We start from the raw sequence: 22660 nt of genomic DNA, 5'->3' as shown, positions 1-22660 counted from the left end.
GCGGGGGGTGCAGGGAGGGCACCTCTCTTATTAGGTCCGTTTGTTGCCTACCAACAAGATGGATACGCAGGTTCCAAATTCCAAGCATATGGATATGAACAGGGATGCACAGAGCAATTAACAGAGTCAAGCAGAAGCTGGGATGAACAGCAGCTGGAGCACTGTTAAAGTCCTTCTAGGAATTGCTTCACCTGTTACAGTAAAAAGGCAAGGCAGCGCTGGAACAACATAGGCTCCTCAGCAAGGACAAGGTCATTGGAAAAAAAGCAGAGCTCTAAAAATTCTCAGCAGATCCACATACAGGGACAGAGACACAATTACAAGAACCTGCCACATCAGACTGGAGACTTGCAAAGCAAGTTACAAACAGCACCCTTTATACGACCAATACACCTACAAAGTGCAACACCGAATTATCAGATAATCTGCATGGAGCAGGAAGCATTTTATTTCTAAGAGTATGAAAAAGCCTGCAAACTCATAAATCATAAAGCTGCTTGTACATTATGATGTTTCACAGATACCTGGTAGACTGACAGACGGTCTGAACTATGGGGGGAAAAATTATCTGAATTCAGTACTACTGCTCATCTCAAACCACAATTTCATGATCACAGGCACAGAACTTATGCACACAAGAACTACTGGCAATGCATTTCCAGTAACCCTTCTGAAATGTAAGAGGAAAAAGTCAGTCTAACAGAGCAAAGGTCATTCCTTACAAGGCATGTTTCTCACCCTACTGATCCAAGACGGTACACACACAGAAACACACAGCCAAATGTGACTTAATAAAATCTTCAAGTCTTCAGCTTATTAATTTTTAAAAAATTTTTCTCATTTCATTCCAGTGATTTCATTAGGTTAGACTTCTTCATCTTTATTAAAAAATAATCAGAACTGAAATGTTTCAATAAACCCAATTTCTGTTTTAAGTAGTAAAAGATGATTCAATGCAGATGAAGCAAAAATGAAAGTTAAAAGTACAATGGCATTAGAGGCTTTGAGAATCTCCTCTAAAAGATTTTAAATACATGAATTATAATGTCTTTGTTTTTTTACAGAAAGAAAGAACTTTAAAAGCCTTTTTTTTACTATGTTCTCCAGCTGTATGTATCAAAATAAAATCCTTTAAAATTTATGTGTAGGAAGAAGCAGAGGAAAAATGCACCACTTAAAGCATCACCGTTAAAACAGAGAGGGCTAACTTTCTACAGGGCAGAAAACAAAGATATAATATTACTTTCAGAAAAAGGCTTAATGTTCCATTATGGTTTCAAATTATTTTCCTCCCAACATATTGAGACTAAAAGAAAACAACTTTCCCTCCCATCCCCAGTGGGTTGTTTTGAAGTACCACCTCATAAACAACACATATCAGATCAAATTATCATACATGACCTCAAATTACAACAGTTCAGGTTGGAAAAGCCCTTTAACACCATCAAGTCCAACTGTTAACCCAGCACTGCCAAGTCCACCACTAAACCATGTCCCTAAGCATCACAACTATGCACCTTTTAAATACCTCCAGGGATGGTGACTCAACAACTTCCCTGGGAAGCCTGTTCCAGTGACTGACAACCCTTTTGGTGAAAGCTGCACTGAAAAATTTAAATGCTAAATATAATCAGTATCTATGACGAAATTAAAAAAACCCAACAACCCCAAACAAAACCAGGAAAAAAAAATGTTTTCCTTTAAGATCATATAAATGTTCAAGGGAACTTTACTCCTCCAGTCACAGCCCATCACAAAGCCAAACTCAATAATATTCAATAGCATGCATTTTTGAATAGGAAATGTGGTCTAGGAAGAGGAAGTCACACCTATAGTAAAAATTGGTGCACTCAGCTTGAACAAAGATCTGTAACCAGGGACTACCCCATCAACTCTGTGTTTCCTTCAAATCTGTGTCAGAAAGCTAGAAGGTAAGTTACATGATTCAGGGTTCCCAAAAGTAATGCTGGAAAGCCTACAAAACAAAAACTTATTTAACAGTTCAATAGTCTTTACACTGAAACGCTGCCATGATTTTCCCTAAGTTAAGTGTGGAAGATATCTTGGCTATTTCATTACCCTACCCAGGAACAATGAAGGACCAAACCTTCTGCCACTATGTCTCATTTTAATTCTACTTGTGTCAGCGAACAAATTCCAGATATGTAACACTATGAGACTGAGACTTAAACCCAGATCTGGGCTTCTCCATATCAGAAATGTCTTAACAAGGACATTAAGAGATGAACATGTAGTTATTTTAAATTTTTTTATTATAATCCATACATTATGGATGACTTTAGCTAAAAAGCTGTATAAATCAGAGAAAACCACAATGACACAGTCTTGGAGTGCGTGGAGTTAAGAACACAGTAGCGACAAGCAGTCAGGACACAGGCTAACTGGGACCTCTAGTCTCTGCCTAAAAGTTGCACGCTCTGAATGAGCTATCCCACAATATGTCTGAGACACAGCAGTTTCTCCAACAGATTAGACAATAAGGATTTAGTCCCTATTAATTTTCTGCATCTCTTTGGATTTTATGACATTTTAAGTGATCCTAAACATAGCTACCTCTTTCCCAGTCCGAAGACTCCTAGTCTGTTGAGTCACTTGTTCCACAAAATCTCTCCTGTAACTGAGCCATGCAACAAACTGCTCAGAAGCTGCAACTGAAGAGTGACAATACACACTACATACTTCAATTCAACCTCCCTACAGAGAAAAAATTCCTGTAGTAGTCTTTCATCTCAGAAGTAGAAGCAACATAAAAATGAGGTTTGCTAACAAGAAATTAAAAGGAGCAGTCAAAAGGGTACAACATTCACAAATGGCACACTTAATAGTCATACTAGGGCTCCAAAAAAGGCTACACAATCTACAGGGAATAGCTTCAGAAGGGTGAAGCAGAATCCTACCAGTTAAGCAGAATAGTAAAGGAAACAGTTAACTCCAGTCAGCTCCAAATAAAACAAACCAGCAAAAACCAAACTGATAGAGCAAGGGAAAAAAAAAAAAACAACAAAACCCACAAACAAGCAAACAGAAAAATACCCCAGAAAACCAAACCCCACAATAAATTCCATCCAAAGCCTAAGGGTTATCCTGCTAAAAGCAGGAGGTGTAATAACAAATCCCATCTTGTATAGGGAAGTCTAAGTACCTGTTAAAGTCAAGAGGACATGAAGCAAGCAGGTAAGATGACAAGGCCATAGCAGAAAAACTCAATGAGCTGACACACAGTCACCATGCAGGAAGTTGGGAAGTTTCTGAAGCCACAGGTGACATGGTGGAAGATCTGTCTCAAGCTGAAGTCACACACATACATTATAGAACAAATCAGCATGAATGAACATTAGCAAATTGCTGGGTTCATCTGGTACTTGCTCAAACTTCTGAAGGAGCTCAGGTATGAAACAGCAGAACTATTAACTGTAGCATGTAACTAATTGCCTAAAACCACCTCAGTTCTGGAGCAAATGTAGTTGCATTTTTTTGAAGTGATGCAGAAATCTACATATGAAGAAGTCTGATGTTTAGAAGCAGCAGATTGATAGAAATTATAACAAAGGTTCATTGAACTTAACATATTGACAGTCTTTATATTAAGTCTTAATTCACTGGGGACATCTACTAGATTTGTAGAATTATTATGCATCTGAAAAAGGAAAATACAGTTTCTATAGTCTTTCTGGAATTCCAAAAGCTTCCCAACAAATCTATCACCAAAAACTTGAACATTGCCATAAACTAAGAGGAAAATCCATTAATGGATAGATAACTTGTTAAAAGGCAGGAAATAAAGAGAAAACATTAAAATTGGTCTGCTGTAAAGTGGCCAGGAAGGTCACTGGTGGAGCCTCACAGAAATCTGTTAGGCCCTGAACTCTTTAATGCATTCATAAGTGGCCTAGAGAAAGGACAAATAATGAGACGACATTCAGTGGTGCTACTATATTATTCATGGTACTAAAAACAAAAGCTGGAGGTCTTTAGTGAGGCAGAGAATTAGAATATCATGAAGGGAAAAAAAAGTACATTAAAAACTGGAAATGGGGCAAATCAAATAGTATAAAGCACTGGTTAATGTCCTTCAGTGACAGAGAGCCAAGAATTTCTTTTTTAAGTAGGCAGCTCATCAACTGGAAATAATTGAGAAGACAGAGCTGTGTCTGTCTGCTGAGACCATCTCCAGATGCATGTCATGTTTGACTAGCAGAGATGGGAAATGACTGGTGCAAGGCCCTGCTGAGGCCTCAGAAATGCTGTAATATCCTGGTTGCCTATCTTTCAGCTGCAGTTTCACCACTTTGTGTCACTTTTTAAAAGAACCTTTCCAGATTTCCACCACCACAACTTTTCTTAAGCACGTTACATTCCACAGGCTCACCTTCCACCAAGGAAGATGCTGTATATTCACAACCACACATGCCCACACCCTCTTAGAGAGCATTTGGTACCTAAGCCCTTTGATTTATAATGAGAGCATTACAGCTGTGCTAATAATCAAAGGACTGACCATGCAGCACATAGGTCAATACTGCATTTACCACCAATCCATAATCAAAATATGAATGACAAACAACTTATTTTTAGTTCTACATATTCATCTACAAGAGGGATAAGATGTCAGTGCATGTTACTCTAGGCTTATTTTACAATCCACAGGAAGACAGGTCTTACCAAAAGGTGATTTAGCTGATCCTAAAATAAGTCATCAACTGTAAAAGGAGCTGAGGGTAACTAGCTCAGTTGTCTCAAGATAAGCAAGATGAATTCCACCCTAACTATACTAGCATCAGAGTTAATCATTGTTATTACATGAACTAATCAGGCACGGAGATGCAGCGTGCCAGGATCCTGCCCTGAAGAGTTTACAGCCTGAAAAGTCCAGACAGGCAAAGGAGAGAGGAAGAGGGGAATGTATTAATGCATAAGCAACCTGGTGAGAGTATGACAGAGCCATCTTTTGGGAGAATGGCTTCTTAAAGTAAGATGTGATTGTTTTGTATATATTACTATTACTATTCAGTTCCACTCATCTGCTAAAAAAAAATACCCAGCCTCAACCCAAAATCCCAAAGAACTTCTCTGAAGGAGAAGGAGCAGACAAGTGACCACAGCACGAGGCAGAGAACCATGCAGAGAGGTTCCTTAGAAAACTGTGAAAAGACAAACTGATCTTAATTTGCCAAGCTCTGCAGAAATTGTGATCATAATAATTCCAATAAATTTTTTAAAAACTACAATACAGAACACTCAGAGTATCAGTGGAGGAAGAAAAGATAGCCAAATCAGGCTTTCTGACAAACGGGTAAAGCACAGCACAGAAGGGATCTGAAAATTGTCTCAAAGCACTTTTTAAAGAATAAATTTTAATTTTTGTGATTATAAGTGCAAACAGGAATCACATCCAAGGAACCAACATTCACTTAAGAATTAATGTGGCATTTGAAAACCTGCAAAAGCACAGGGGGAAAAGTAAAAAAAAAGTAATTAAGATAACAATGAAAATGATGGCAAGAAGCAGAATTAAAGAGTTAAGTCAGCTTCATAATATGATTTGTACTCTATTTTCCTTTGCTTATTATTACTTTCAAACTACAATCAAGTTATTGTCATACCACTGAATGATGGAAACCTTGCCAACTACTTCAAAACTGACACGTTTTCTGTTGCACTGAACATTCCCAGAAGACATTTCCCCTCATTTTAATACAAAATCCTGTCAGATCCACAGAGCTGAATAAAAAAATGTGTAAAGGATATGTAGCGGTAATAGACCTCCCCCAACTAAGTCAACTTTGGAATAAAAGATGATCAAAAAAGACTCAAAGATCCAGTGCTAGATTAATGCAAATATCTGTCTGTTTGCAAGTGTACTTTTTGATTAAACTGGCATACATCAAGCACAATTAGAAAGGTTATTTATAACTAAGAAATACATAATTCTGCATTTTAATGAGGGTGACAATTACAGCCAACAGTTGCTAATTAACATTAATCCTTTTGCACTGCAATTCAGAATTTCCCAATACGATTTTCATTGTCAGCAACGGACACACCAGAACAGTTATTGCAAAGCAGCTATTAGGTAGGCTGCTTTGACACAAATAGGTGTTCCTGTTACAGTAAAGAAAAAGAAGCTGATGATGTGTTAAATTTGATAACCTCAGATGTAAATACAGAATGTCATTTCAAAATTTACTTGATGTCTACAACGCAAAATATAATCAAGGCTTATCGTTTTCATGGCTGAACCCATTTCCCAGTTTCCCAAGAGCCAGGCTTCACAGGTGAAATCTGATTTTGACACAATTCTCCCACTGCTAAATTTGGTTTTGCTGCTCCCAGTCTTGGGTTCACATCTGCATTTCACCCCTGAGACTTCAAAGCTTTTTGTGGTCATAACCAAACAGCACACGTAAGGGCTGGAGCTTGCCTAGTCGGTATCAGTTCCTGAAGCAGAACTCTGGAGGCAAGTTCTGAAGATAGCAACAACTACAGCTGATTGATTTCCTACCATTGCATAGCCTTACTGCATTTTTTTTCCTGACATAGAGTACCAAGAAAATGTTAGTTCTCAAAATCCCTGAATTTTAAATTCCTAATCTTCCAAAATTGCTCTAATCTGTTTCTATTCATTGATTAAAAATTTCTCTGTAAAATAAATGCCAAGTCTATAAAACAACAGTTGACCTAATTAAACACTTCTATTTCTGGTAGCCACAATCTAAAAGAGCTATGACTTAGATTTGTTATGCATGTCTTTCCAAAAGAGAAGTTATCTCTGTCTCAGACTCTCAGCCATTGCCTTTTCAGAAAGAAGCACTAGAAAAATAATAGCCTCTTTTCATACTGGTCTTTAACAGGGGAGAGACCTGGTCCAAACACCATCAGAAGCACAAGATCACAACGCAGCCAGTAAATAAAGCTTCTAGAAGAGAGCTGAGATGCTCACCATCTGGGTCAGGCAATTGGAGTGGGATCAATGTCAGATATAAGTAAATGAGAAGGCAGAAAAAGAGAACTGTGAGCACTAAGCAAAGAAACCTATAATGCACTTCTTACAAAGCGCTGTAAAATTCACATTTATTTTGTAAGTATGAGATAGATGGGTTATTTCTACATACAGAGGTGCCCAACTAAAATCAAGATAAGTGATATTAATGTCCTATGGTCAGTATTATTGAACCTCGAAAGCAATAAACTATGAGTCGATAAATATTACATTTGCAACATAGTTAACATTCTTCTACTGTCTCTGGCACTTATTACACATTGTAACCGCAAGTCTACAATACATTATTCATATTTGGGGTGTCACTGAGTGATGGATTGCTGTAAGAGAGGCTGTCCTTTAAATAAATCAACAAATAAAAATGCAAATGTTAACATTTTCAGCCACAACTTTTTCCATCTTGAATGGGGAATGAAAATTTCACATTATATCGACAGCCAGCAGAGAGAACAATTAACAACCTACACTGTGAATAAGAGAGATTAATTTGCCAACGTCTGGTTTTATCACTTGCATATGGAACTATATTGGACTTTTTGTGCTGCTGGCTTTCTCAGGGAGGAGGCAAAATTGCGTCTCTTAATACGTTCAGCAACGAACTCGCCACCCTACTCCAGATACACTTTTAATTCCTTTAAATGTACCCTAAGTTAGATGTGGAATGGAAGCTTTCTCCTCATCACCCTCCTCTTGAATGGTGCCTGATCCTAAGGGGGAAAACAAAACAAATCTCTCTTTGGCACAGCTTGCTCAGGCTCTGCAGTACAGTGGAAGGAACTTCATCGCACGAAGAGTAGAGCCATATTTAAGCATCCAATATGCACAGATCTGAAAGGCAACTACTGCATAAGTAAGGCAAAAGCTTAAATCTCATCACTGTCATATTTCCTAACACTCAGCATAACAGATCTACTCCAGACTATTCCGGTGTGCATTATTAAGTATACAACTCTGCACATTATATTTTACATCAGATATTAATTTGCTTAAAAGTCCCTGAATACACATTCACCTGAGATGTGCTGGGCAATTGGGTAAATAGTTTTGTTTTTAAAACCTCCCTTAACACAAATTTACACAATACAATCTGTTTATAAAAACTCCAACAGGCCACTGTAGTCTAACAGATAATAATATAGCTCGAATATAGTATTCATACCGTAGGAACTTCTAAATCACTTATTTTAATGGCTAGAAGAAACTTCACTCCAAGACAATGCATTCAGCTAGCATTAAAGCTCTGATTTAAAACTGCAACAAGAAAACATAGGCTTAATGCTGAAATCCCAGACTATCACTCAATACCTTAATTTACCTAACTGTTCTTAAATTCACTTCTTAGATGCCCAAAGTGAAAAATGTTACAGGAGAATTATCTGTTTCCATGGTGAGGAGAACAACCTTTGCCTGTGTCTTTTTAAGTGCTTGATTATCTGCAGTTATAGGACTTACTGTGCCAAACTCAACACTACAACTGTTTCTGCGTGGGGAGAGCCTGACAACTGCACCAGGGCTGTAATCAAATTAAACGGTCTTTCACAAGCCACGATTTACAACACTTTTAAGAAAAAACCACCAACAATAGCTTAATACTTTGATTTAGAGGAGTTTACCTTCTGTTTTGCAACACAACACTTGTTCTGCTGAAATCAGTACCTAATTACACCCAAGGTAAGAAAGATGTAGCTTATGTAAAAACTTCTTCATTACCACATGAAAGCATATGAACTCCACTATGCCCCCTTTCCACCCTGCAGCTAAAACCTGGACTATTTCTTCTAGGAGAACTACTGTTCTGAAAAAGATGTCCCTGGTCACCAAAAAGGTAGTGTTTGCAGGAGTCAGAGGAACTGTGCTTTAGGGATAAGGAACAAACTTATTCTGTCAAATGTGCACAGCCCCAGCCTTGCTTGCAATTTTTTTTCCAAAGGTATCAACTTTGGTCTAGATAAATAAGCACATGGAGTAGGAAAGCTTTCCAAACCTCCTGTGAACATAATTTCAAGGGCCTCACGCAGGTGTAGGTTCTTGGCTTAAGAACTTTGGATAACCAAACATGTGATGCTTGGCTGTATTACAAAAAGCAGTGACAGGCATGCATAGAAGCACGATGGGCAAAAAAATCAACTATTAGCCCAACTCAGGATGCCAGATAAGGAGAAGCTATTTTACTTTCAGAGATATCACTCAAAACACCTTGTGCACATTCATTCTGCAAGTCTGGTCCTTCTACAGGTCTGGCACTAAGGTTGTCAATGCACACACCTTTCTTTACTTTCTAGGGACACTTATTTCTTGTCCCAGACGTGATTCATTCCAAGGGAGAGAAGAAAATAGGACTGCAGCAATTCTTCCTCAAGCAGGAGGGAACTGTAAAACACAGTGAAGCCTCCGGCTGAGCCCTGCCAAGACATGCTATCAAGCCAAGGCATCTTCTACCTGCCATGCCTGCTTATCCAGCCAGCCCTCCCCAGAAGCTGCGCTAGCACCCTGATGCCTCATGCTGGCAGGGAGCTTCTGTTGCTTTCCAACACCTTCTCCCTGGCAGGCTTTCCATTGCTGCTACTGCTGTGTGCCAGGGTTTGTGCTAGTTAAAGCTGGCACAAACATGAGTTGAATCTAGTCCTATAAATTTAAATAGTCAAAAGTAATTAGGTTTACACGTACTGCCGAATAAATAAATTTGCTCTTAGGCTAGGGCTTTGTGCTGCAAGTTTCAGGTCTGTGCCAACTGTTGTGGTTAAGCTGTTAACCCCCCACCCCCCCCAAATCACAGATTATAACGAACATGCTGACAAACCCTAACTTTAGTGGCACAAAAGCAGCAATAATTCTCAATATTGATTAATTTAGTTAGTTAAACCTGCAGTCTAAGCTTATAACCATTCAGTGATAAATTGAGACTGACCTGCTGCCCAAGCAGGTTTTTTGATGAAGGATAGGATCAGCTTTAGGTCTCCACAGAAATACTTGTCCATTTACCATTTTCAATTAGAGAAGGCCATGAGTAAGGGAAAGCACAACATGGCTGCTTAAACTGGTCAATTATACTTACAGCACCAACAGAGAGAAAGGAAGTGAGGAAGCGTGGGAGAGAGCACCCCAGAAACACAGGGTTTTTCAAAATTTGACATCAACTGGTAAAATAAACCTTTAGGGATGACAGCTAATCAGTCTCCTTTTACTGATCACTTTATCTGATATGATTTCTAACAGCATATTTCAACAATTATTTTACTCCCCTCTGTGGAGAAGAATGGACCATCAATCCTCTCGAATAAAATTCCTCTTTCTGAGCAGTTGTTGTATGATGTGAATAATTACTTCTACTCCTTGTGCTTGAATAGAATCTCAACTTATCACTATTAGACGGCATCAAGCAGTATCTTTACAGACTCTTTATCTGATATTACCAGCTTGCAAAGGTAACCCATGCTTCTAAGAGAAATGCTTAGGCTATCTTGTGGTTTTTGCTTGTTTAAACAAAGTTACCTGTGGGAAACAGAGCCCAATCTATCTCGGTTCTTAAATCCTCACAGAATCTCATCCTTTCCTTCAGAAAGTGTTTCTGCAGCAAGTAAGTACAAATTTGTCAATATTGATAGCATTTTTTTCACCTATTATTTATCACAAGTTCTCTTAGAAGATAGAAATAAACTGCGAGCTGCTGCCAAGAATACAGGGATGATATCAAGCACAGGTTTTCCTAGTCCACTGGGCCAAGAGAAGATTAAATCTGACTCAAGTCCTCTCATTCTCCAAGAAACATTTAGCTCTCCTTATGAAGAGTCATACATTCTTGTCATCCCACTGCACAAAGTCATCTAACTAGTAGTGTAAAATACAGCAAATTCAGACTTTAATCTGCATTTACTTTGTTGCTTAACTAAAGATTTTATTATGAGAACATGTGGGATATGATAAAGAAAAGCAAGGATTGCATGTTGGTTTTCTAGGCACTTAATGCTAGAATTGTAATCCTGCCTAAAGAAGGCAGGTTGTTTTTAGACTCGTAAGTCTAACAACAATGCTGCTTTCTGTTTCTCCATTGGAGCATAAGTGATAATGCTGCTTTCCCAGTGCATTTAGTGCAGATATATAGTACAATCAGGAACTGCTGACTTAATGTGATTTTGTTGCTTGTCATTAAACATAAAGTAACTCCAGTACAAAACATTTAAAAGAAAAGCCATTTGATAAAATGGGGGGGTTGGAGGGGTGGAGGGGCAAATACAGGGGGATTAAAATCCTCAAGTGGATGTAAAACCTAACGGGGGTTAACTCCATCCATTCAAATTATTTACAAATGTATTTAATGTGTCAGGACTTGGAACATAAAATACTTTCTGTTCAAAAATCTAAGTAAAATTAAAATGTTAGAACTTGGCATATTCCTGCTTTTCTTATTCTAACAAGCAATTTAAGGCTTACTATAAATGTCAAAAGGATATGGCAGTTTTTAGTTTATATTATCCAGCTTGTGGTAATATGAAATATCATAGAAATTCATCCATTTCCCAGCATCTAGGAGAATGTGATGGTTTCATTTGCAGAATCTTAAACCAGAGATTACCTGGGGGCTTACCTTGAAGTGTCACGCTGGATTGGTGATATGGCTGTGGTTGCGAGCTCTCTGTTGCTGCCGCCTATCAGCACTGGAGATGTGGCTGCATCCTTCTTAGGTCTTGAAGTTTTCCCTGTGGAATGAAGACAAATCAGACATCACAGTCTAATAAGTTTCATAATTTTGCATTATTACAGAACACTGGGACTAAAAGTTTCAACATTTTTTGAGTGCCACATATATGTACAGTAAAATGGCAAAGAACAGTTGACAGTATTGTAGGATCATGTATAATCCAATCTGTAGCATCAGTCACACTCTACAGCTTTCATCTTACTGCACAAAGTTTTTACAAACTTGCACTGTGATAATTCCTTGCAGTGGCCCAAAGGATTCAGCTTGTTTCAGATGCAGTGCTCATGACATACTATTCATGCAGATTTTAGTTTTACAAGTATAAACATCACTATAACAGTATTTTGCTTCCAAAAAACCAGAACTGTTAGTACAGTCCTTAACTCTTGAATTACAAAATAATCTAAGTAGAAAGGTAAAGTCTGGAGGTCACATAGTCAATTCTCCATTCAAACAAGGGCCAACAAGGTCAGGCTTAAAGCACTTGTCCAGTTAGGTTTTGGGTGTCTGCACTGATGGCGAGCCAACCTCTCCAAGCATCTTCTGTGGTCCCAGTGTTTGACCACCCTCACAGTAATTTTTTTTTTCTTCACAGCTAATCAGTATTTTCTAAATTGTAATTTATTTCCTTTGTCTCGTGCTCTGTTGCTGATGACTTCCAATAACAAACTCATTGCCTCTCATCACACCCTCTCCTGTAGCTAGTTGAAGAAAGCAGGAAGATCTGTGCTGAATCATCTCTTCTTCAGGCTGAATACACCCACTTTCTCAGTGTCTCTCAGTAGATCATATGCTACAGCCCCTCGATTGTCCTGGTTCTCCCTTGCACTGTGGAGCGCCAAACCAGACATCTCACCCTACAGACACCACCTCACCAGAGGTGATCAGAGACAAAGTGTCACTTCACAAACCTGATGTCCACAGGTTTGCCACTATGTCCCACTATGAGGTCTGGGTACCCCATCCCATGATGCTGTCTCGTGCTCAACTTGCTGTTCAGAAGGACACATGTTTTTTTTTCTGGCAAAACTGTTTTCTTGGTCCTGTTACATGACATCAGTCTAACACAGTTGAAGGAACTGGCATTCCTCTTTTTTGAACCTTAGCAGGTTTCTATCAAATAATTTTCCCAGCCTGTTAAGGTCCCTTGAATACTGGGCTCTACCCTCCAGCATATTGACTGCTTCCCTAGTAGGTGCTGTCTGCAAACTTGCTGAAGGTGCATCCTGTCCAGGCTGTTAATGATAAGCAGCTAACCACTAGCAACCATCTGTCAGCTGGACTGATGACAACCCTTTGAGGCTGGAAGTCCAGCCAATTTTCCACCCATCTTCCACCCTTCACTCATCCACCTGAGAAGTGGGTTTTATAGCTAATATTTAGTTACACAACTTGCATCCAATGTAGTCAGAGATAAGTGGAATAAGCAAATTAGGAGTAATCTGATGTGCTACACAAAAGCCTGTGGATTTGAGCTTTTTTTAATCTAGGCTAATTAGCTCTGTCCAACCAACATCACTTAACTAAACAGTAAGTATAGGGAAAACTACAAGTCTCAGCAAAATTGAAAGTCAGATCAGTGTTTAGCTCTAAGTAACTCTGTTATGCCTAAATATTTTTCAGCTCTGCAAACAGAAACATTATATCTACCATCCATGCTGAAACATGAAGCAAAACAACAAGGTTGTAATTCCAGCTTCAGCGGAAAATTTACAGATGTCCAAAGGATTAAAATGACTTAAAATACAGCACTGGTTTAAGATGTATACAAATACATACAGTCTAGTAAACCTGAATGCTTTAAGGTGTATTCTAGAGCAGCTAACAAAAGCAATAGGTTCTTATTACCTTGCTATAATGCATTGTGCTTTAGTACCAAGCAGTGAAAAAAAATCTCACCTAGCAAAGAGTTAATTATCAGTGAAGCAACTCTAAGAAATATCATGGGGATATATGTTGATTGTGTGACCCTGGTAACTTGATAATGTGCCAATCCATGATGAGAAGAGTGTGTATGCATATAAAGACTAGAAGCCTCTTGCTTAGACTTTTGGCTTTATGATCGAGTAAGAGATATTTAGAAATCATTTCACGTGACAGTGGAACGAGGCAGCTGGATTTTAAGAAACTAATACCAAAGTAATAAAAACCTGGTGAGCATGGGAGAATATATTCAATTCCTAATACGAGAAAAGGCTGGCATACTGTCAACATACTACATTCATAGCAAAGTAGATGTATTTCTCCGAAAAAGAAAATATATGGACTCAGAAGTGGCCAATACAGCCTCAAGGGGACTGTTCAAATACTCAAGTTTCAAAATATTACCAGGGCTAGAAATGGAAAACAAGAAAGAGAACTAAGTAGGAATATACTGAGGCTGTTAGGCTGCACAGACATAAAACAGGGGTAGCAAGAAATTCTGAATAAGTGCATATCTATGCAAAAAAATGTTTAAAAATACATCTTGAAAAAGGCGTGCAAGTCGACTGAGGGAAGAGAAACACCACAGAGCAGGCAGGTCTATGAATATACGAAGAAGATTAAATCAATAATGATCCCGAAATGACCAAGCTACTAATAATTTTAAAACAGACTATGAGAAAAAAATAAGGAAAAGGAATATTGGCAAGAAGGTGATAATGAAGACAATGTTGATGTATAATACCTGCCTACATAAAGCTGATGAAAAGAAATTATCAGGGGGAAATAAAGAAGATACAAGTTCTTTAGTCTGAAGGATATATATTTCAGGGCTAAAGGGAATTAGTTAATGAATTTATGAAGTGACTTGTAATTATTTATGAAAAGTCATAGAGAACTGGGGTGATACAAATGACAGCAAATTAATTAGATTTGCAGGTGTTGGAAGACAGTATGAGACTGGAGACCTTGCAGATGATCTAGAGAAGCAGAAAACATGAAAAAAGAATAGACACATTCACCCTTTTAAAAAAAAAGCTCATATGTGGTGCAATAACCTGGCACCAGTGGAGAGGACATGGAGTAGCAAAGAATAACAAAAACCAAACTAGATGTGAGCTTGCAAGGAGAGCTACCCCCAGAGCAATTACAGATGTCTTCTAAATGGTAATGCTAAAATACTATTTTGAATTTGGTTAACTTGGTATAGGAATGATCTAAAGTAGATTAAAGACTCATTTGAGAAAATTCAAATAGCAGTATATTTCTGCTTGAGAAAGAGACAACTAAAACATGAAAGGAGTGGAGAAATACAGCAGTCTACATTTTGAAAGTGTAAACACTAAGAATGAAAAAATACGGTTGAGGCTGGTTCAAGCAGTAATGGGATGAAAGTATGCAAAGGGAAATCTAGGTTGATAATCATGAAAGAAATCTTTATGAATTGAGTAATACTAATATTCATAATACTTAACATTTATATAGTACTTCACATCTTCAAAGCGCTTCACTAATATTAACTAATTGCTCTATTCGATTGTAGGGAAGAGTCTTCCCTCAAGGGAAGAAGTTCCAGATTCTGAATCCCTAAGAAGCTACATTAGAAAGCCTACTGAAAAACAAACACTACACAGAAAAATCAGCCTGTGGAAAAGTACAGATTCTATAGCTAAAATAATTTTCCTTTCTCTGCTTTTCCTTTTACATATGGAAAGCTATGCATGCTATCCAATATCATGCAGATGCTATGTCCCCCAAAGAGATACAAAGGGAAAAATAGTTCTTTGTTTCAATGGAGATGTATTTTAGAAAGGGTGTGAAGAGGAAGACTTTAAACAGAAATGTAGAGAAATGCCCAATATTGCAGAATGCAATGGATACAATCTAGTTTAGTTTCCCAGCCCAAAAGCAAAATTTTCTAGGGCAGAAAGGGAAACATACATTTCTGTACTCCAGTGCTTTTTAACTAGACAAGTTGTTAGATTTTAGTACAAATTGACATAGCTGCTGGTGACACCAATAAAAACAATTTACTGCTGAAAAGATCTAAGACTTGAGGATTGCTTCGTCTGCTTAAAGTTTTGCTGGTAAAACTAAAAAAGTTTAGCTACAAGACACAAACACCTGCTAAAGCACAGGAATAAAAATTAAGGGGCAAACAGAAACAGGAGACAAAAAGCAACAGTAAGAGAATAAAATCTGATTGCATAAGCTGATCCAGTAAGCTTCTATCCTGTAAAGAGCAGAACTGCCCCTTTCACTTTGTGAAGTGATGGCACAAGGTTAACAACGCTCTTCTACCCATTACTAAATATCTGCAGGAGAAAGGAAAAGTGTGTTTTGGAACTCACCCTTTCCAAACTCATTGTGCTTACACTAGTGAGCAGTCCTGAGGGCAGTAAAGCCTTCCACCATTCCAGCTTGGGAACGGTTTCCTGATTAACCATTTTATCTTCCAAATACATAAATATCTAAGACAACAAAGGCAACTGAACAAGACAACACCAAAATTTGGTACAGCTGCCTATGTTGCCGTGGAGGGACACTATCACAACTGGCACCGTCCCCCAGACACAAGCACCATTTCCAGTGGTACAGGGAGACTTTATAGGGAGATGAAAGGCCCACATCAGCACGAGCACCAAGGTATGCTTGGAGAGAGTCCCATCCTGAAGAACATACAATCTAAATAGGCAAGGCAGATCAATGCATAAGAAAAAAAATAATCTCTGTAGCAACAGATTAGCATCTGACTGTCAGGAAGTTTTAAGAGGACACGTTTCCATACAGACTATCTAGCACTGCTGTTTTCTGACCAAACGGCCACCTTAAGGTATCACAGAATCACAGGGGTTGGCAGGGACCTTGAGAGATCATCGGGTCCAACCCCCCTGCCAAAGCAGCTCCCCAGCTCATATTGCACAGGGAGGTGTCCAGACGGGTCTTGAATCTCTCCAGAGATGGAGACTCCACACACTCCTGGGCAGCCTGTCCCAGGGCTCTGTCGCCCTCACTGTGAAAAGTTCTTCTGCATATTGGTGTGGAACTTCCTATGCTATGTATGTGGCTAAATAATACCAAGTCTCATGGCTTAAGATGTCATCTTGTTGACTTTGTTCTCCCTTCCCACACTGCGTGGCTTAGCTAGAGCTCAGGTAGCTGCAGAGAGGGATCGATTCACATTGACACAACAGGTATTGCACACAGACAGTAGACACCCAGGCTTGCTCAGCACTCTGACACAATAAGGCAAATATTTTAATGAATTCCACTGCAAAAATCAGTGTTAGCATTCCTTGTTTTCGTTTTGCAAGATGCTACATAATTGTTTCCTAATAAAAACATAAAGTCTGAAACAGAAATCCCAGGTCAGCAACACATGGGAATATCCAGCAGATGCAAGGACAGAGGCAGCTAAGTCCAGAGCTAACTAGGATTAAGAAACTTGACATCATGCCCTGGTGATCCCCAAAGATGGAAAAAACACTTTACAAGTATGTGTGTATGCTTGTTAAAGGAGTCCAAACATATAACAGGGGGAAGCCAATTAAAAAGGTACTAAATACAGAAGACTTCAACTTCAGTGATTAGTGCTAGGTAATTTGCCTTGTGATAAACAAGCCATTCGAATCAGTAATAGACCTGAGGTTGTTCCACAGCTTGAAAGCATTTCTCTGAACTTTATCTGGCATCACAGCAAGCACCAATGTGTGCAAGTTAAATTTTGCCATGCAGCTTCATATCTGCAAAGCCAGCAATCCCAGCACTCGTCCAAGATCACCTTCAGGCATTACGCCGATGACTGCGATCGCCCGACCAGCATAGGTGCAGCTCAGCTGAGATGTGCAATAGCCAGGTGCAGCTTTTAACTTCTCCTAAGTACTACAAAATGAAATGAATGAATGAATGGATGAATGAATGAACAAATGAATGAATGAAGGAGAGGCCAGGTTGGATTTCCCACTCCCCACCCTCTCCCAGTCTATGGAAAATAAATTACTTTTTGGGGACCATTCCTATCCAAGGAACAAAACCCATCATCCAACTGTGAAAAAAAAAATTCTCAACTTCATCACTACAGTATTGAAGAAGGAGGGGGAAGAAGGAAGAGGAAAAGAGAAGAAAAAAATAATGATAGCTGAAAAAAACATAAAAGAAAACCATCAGTGAAAATTGCCCCTGAAACTTTGCAGAATTGTAACGGCTTTCTCTTGCTTAAATTGATTGGTGTAGCAATGTTATAAAATGACTATTAGGATTCATTGTGCACAACAGAAAGTGTGAAATGTCAGCAGACTATACAGCAAAAGTAATGGGTCCTGAACCCCTGTTAGTCAAAAATGATTTTGTTTCAAATTAGAAATTGATTTTTTTGGACACAAGCCCTTTACAGGCTTCCAACTTTTGTAGCTGTGCCTTGGAAGAGATTAACCTCAGCCACTGTTTGGGTCCAGGCTGATGATACCCTTTTGAAAGTTTCTTCACAGGGACTGCTTTTTAATGTTGGTACGGTCTTAACCAATAACACAAGTTATTTGTTCCTTTGAGAACTGCACCACATTTCTTCTCATTTTGCCATTTTCTTTATTTTTATGCTGACATATACAGCAAACTGGCTGACAAGTTAAAATAAAAAAAAAAGCTAGCTCATAATTGAACCGAGTATTATGTTCAAGGCTCGGCAGTGAAACATCCAAGCTGCTTTTGTTCCCAACCCTTTCTCTTCTCTGCTCCTTAAGTGGAGGTACTAAGCTAAGAGCAGGATAGATTCTAGCTGTACAGACATCCCTGTGTGGCAAAATACCAGGTTGTGATGGTGGAGCCATTACTTGGGGAGGAAAAGAATGTGAAGAAGATTACATTTCAAGAGCAAGCCCCACTGCACTTACTCTCTGCTTGCTGGGAAAGGAAAAAGAATTGTTGAAGTAGCTTTTTGAGATTAAAGGGCTATTTTTTCCTTTCCATCAGGAACACCAGCCAAGAAGATCACTTGTTATTTACAAGGCTTTCTATGCTTTTTATTACTTTAAACGTAGCTACCTTCTCTTGGGTTGTTTTAAGCAGCTTGCAATCGCCTCCCTCTAATTCTGCATTTTATTGATATGCTCTTCAACACACACATAGAACTTCTAAATGCCATCAGCACATTCATGGCCCTGCAATATAGTATGCTTCCCCTTACCTCTCCTTGACTTGGTGCCTTCCCTCCTGGTTTGCATCAGAAGATTTTGCCCATCTTCCATGTGTGCACCAAAGCAAATCATCTTCTTCCCTGAACTGCTCCCACCACTGCTACCTCGTGTTCTGGAGGTTTTGCTCACTGGAGTTGTCCTTGGAAAATAATCTTCACATTTCAACACTGGTGCACTGGGAAGAAAGAAATATCACACTATTACATGATGCATTCAGCCTTTTAACACTGCACCCAGCCCACTCCCCCACTTTCACTCTCCAGAAGTGGAATTGCCAAGCTGCTTTATCAGGAGTTTTGGTTATCAGCAGCTGGCAGCACTCTGACAATTATACTTGGAGTCTTGCAGCATTTGGCACATTCCCTAAGGCATTAAGCCCTGGATTTCCTAGTGGTTAGGACAGGACAAGTGGGATGAAGATACCAAGAAAGATATTTTTGTCCACCATAGTGGACCAAAGTTGGAAGAGTAATTTAAAAGTTTCTCACTTTGCTAGGATAAAGGGGAAACACAGAAGATTATGTGAAAAGAAAACTGGAGTTGTGGTTTGCAGAAAGGAAGCAAAGGCAGAAAAGGGTCTTTGCCAGGAGCTTGCAGGGCTCATTGACAGAGCTTTAAACTAAGCTTGCAGGGGGAGGGGGATAACATCAGCCTTGCCTGTGGCAGGCTGTGGGACATGCCCAAGTTGGAGGGATGTGCACAAGTTGAGGTTGCTGGAGAAGGTCCTCAGCCTGTTGCTTTGGGACATGCTGGACACACTGGGGCATGTCGGAAGCCCCAGGTGGTGAGCCGGGGGCTCCTCCGGTAGTGGGAACCAACAGGGAACCACTGGGAAAATGCTTCAAAGGAACTCCAGCTAGTAAGTCATCCTTACTGAAGGCTCAGCTGACATGACTTTATGCAAACACATGTAGCATGGGGAGCAAACAAGAGGAGCTGGAGACGTGCGCACGCCTGCAGGACTATGATCTTATTGGCATTGTGGAGACATGGTGGGATGACTCCTGCAACAGGAGTACAGCCTCTTCAGGAAGGACAGGCAGGGCAGGCAAGGAGGGGGTGTTGCCCTCTATGTTAATGACCAGCTGGAGTGCATGGAGCATCACCTGGGCATGGATGAGGAGCTGACCAAGAGCCTATAGGTTAGGATCAGAGGGAGTGCAGAGGATACCACAGTGGGGGTCTGCTACAGGTCACCTGACCAGGGGGACCAAGCAGATGACACCCTGTATAGCTAGATAGGAACAGCCTCACATTCATAAGCCTTGGTCCTTATGGGGGACTTCAATCACCTGGATATCTGTTGGAGGGACAACATAGCTGGGCACAAGCAATCTGGAAGGTTCCTGGAATGTGTTAATGATAACTTCCTCCTTCAGGTGATAAAGGAGCCAACAAGGAGAGGTGCCGTGCTGCACCTTGTTCTCACCAACAAGGAGGGGATGGTAGTGAGTGTGAGGATCAAGGGCAGTCTTGGATGCAGCGATCATGAAACCGTGGAGTTCTAAATCCTCAGGGCAGCAAGGAGTGTGTGCAGCAAAACTGCTACCCCGGATTACAGGAGAGTGAACTTTGGCCTCTTCAAGGAACTGCTGGGCAGAGGACAATGGGACAAAGCCCTAGAGGGAAAAGGGGCCCAAGACAGCTGTCTAGTATTCAAGGGTCATCTCCTCCAAGCCCACGGACGATGCAATCCAGCAAAGAGGAAATTAGGCAAAAATACAAAGAGGCCTGCATGGATGAACAAGGAGCTCCTGGGCAAACTCAAACAAAAAAAAGAAAGCCTACCAAGGGTGGAAGAAAGGACAAGTATCCTGGAAAGAATTTAGGGAAACTGTCCAAGCAGTCAGGGATCAGGTTAGAAAAGCTGAAGTCCTGTTAGAAATAAATCTGGCCAAAGATGTCAAGTGAAACAAGAAAAGTTTTTACAGGTTTATCAATGAGAAAAGGATGATTAGGGAAAACGTGGGCCCTCTCCAGAATGGAACAGGTAACCTTGTTACCTGGGATATGGAAGAGGCTGAAGTACTTAATGACTTTTTTGCTTCAGTCTTCACTGGCAAGAGCTCTAGCCACACTGCCCAAGTCATAGAGGGCAAAGGCACGGACTGGACGTATGAGGAACTGCCCACTGTAGGAGAAGATCAGGTTCAAGAGCACCTAAGGAACCTGAAGTGCACACGTCCATGGGACCAGACGAGAGGCATCCACATGTCCTGAAGGAACTGGTGGATGAAGTGGCCAAGCCGTTTTCCATCATATTTGAAAGGTCCTGACACTCTGGTAAAAGTCCCCACTGACTGGAAAAGGGGAAATATAAGCCCTATGTTTAAAAAGGGGAAAAAAGAAGATCCAGGGAACTACATACCAGTCAGTCTCACCTCTGTGCCTGGTAAAATCATGGAGCAGATCCTCCTGGAGACCATGCTCAGGCACATGGAGAATAAGTAGGCGATTGGTGACAGCCAACATCCCAACTAAGGGCAAATCGTGCCTGACAAATCTGGTGGCCTTTTATGATGGAATAACAGAGATGGTGGATAAGGAAAGGATAATGGACGTCATCTTCCTGGACTTATGCAAGGCCTTTGACACTGTATAGCATGACATCCTTGCCTCTAAATTGGAGAGATAGATGGACCACTCAGTGGATAAGGAACTGGCTGGATGGTAACACTCAAAAGAGTCATGGCCAATGGCTCAAGGTCCACATGGAGGGCTGTGACAAGTGGTGATCCTCAGGGGTCAGTACTGGGACCAGCACTATTCAGTATCTTTGTCAGTGAGACGGACAGTGGGATCGAGTGCACCCTCAGCAAGTTTGATGACGACACCAATTTGTGTGCTGAGGTCAACACACTGGAGGGAAGGGATGCCATCCAGAGGGACCTTGACAGGCTGGAGAGATGGGCCCATGCAAACTACAGAAGTTCAACAAGGTCCTGCATGTGGGTCAGCGAAATACCAAGCACAACTACCAGCTGCGTAGAGAATGGATTGAGAGCAGCCCTGAGGAGGACTTGGGGAGTGTTGATTGATGACAAGCTCAACATGAGTCAGGGACGTGTGCTAGCAGCTCAGAAGGCCAACCATGTCCTGGGTGGCATCAAGAACAGCGTGGCCAGCAGGTTGAGCGAAGTGATTCTGCCCCTCTACTCTGCTCTAATGAAGACCCCACCTGAAGTACTGCATCGAGTTCGGGGGTACCCAGTACAGGAAAGCTGTTGCAGCAAGTCCAGAGGAGAGCCACAAAGATGATCAAGGGGCCAGAGCAGCTCTCCTATGAAGACAGGTTGCAAGAGTTGGACTCATTCAGTCTAGAGAAAAGAAGGCTCTGGGGTGACCTAGCTGTAATGTGCCAATACTTAAAGGACTCATACAGGAAAAGTGAGAGAGGGACTGTTCACCAGGGAGTGTAGTGACAGGACAAGGAACGGTGGCTTTAAGATGAAAGAGGGCAGTTAGACGTTAGCGAGAAATTCTTTACTACGAGGGTGGTGATGCACTGAAACAGGTCACCCAGAGAGGATGTGGAAGCCCCATTCCTGGAGGCATTTAAGGCCAGGTTGGATGGGCCTTTGGGCAACCTGGTCTAGTGAGGGTGACCCTGCTCATTGGAGGGGGCTTGGAACTAGACAAACCATTCTGTGGTGATTGTATGATTCTCTGATACATTCAAGAAGAAAAGACATGAGACAAAAAGGTGAGATGAATGAACAGAGATAATTGTAAGCAGGATAGAAAATATGTGAGCACACTGGTGGGAGAGTTATCTGGTGCAGCAAATGCAGCACCTTGAGTAAGAAGAGAGAAAGCCAAAGCAAA

At 40.4% G+C, this 22660-nt stretch overlaps 1 protein-coding gene across 1 annotated transcript in view; it reads right to left on the bottom strand.

Annotated features, from left to right (window-relative positions):
- KIAA1328 overlaps positions 1–22660 on the bottom strand; it is a gene marked incomplete at its 3' end in the record, with an annotated part of 173744 nt that overhangs the window by 15774 nt on the left and 135310 nt on the right. Inside the window, exons 9-10 of the mRNA XM_084278132.1 lie at positions 18826–19010; positions 11607–11718 (exon numbers count right to left, since the gene is read on the bottom strand). Of these exons, the coding sequence (XP_084134258.1) occupies positions 11607–11718; positions 18826–19010 (297 nt within the window). The remainder of the gene's footprint in view (positions 1–11606; positions 11719–18825; positions 19011–22660) is intronic.

This window comes from Gallinula chloropus (assembly GCF_964237585.1).
Source record: "Gallinula chloropus genome assembly, chromosome: Z".
NCBI lineage: Eukaryota > Metazoa > Chordata > Aves > Gruiformes > Rallidae > Gallinula > Gallinula chloropus.
The sequence above is the reverse complement of the archived record's forward strand: the minus strand, read 5'-3'. Positions and strand labels throughout refer to the sequence as shown.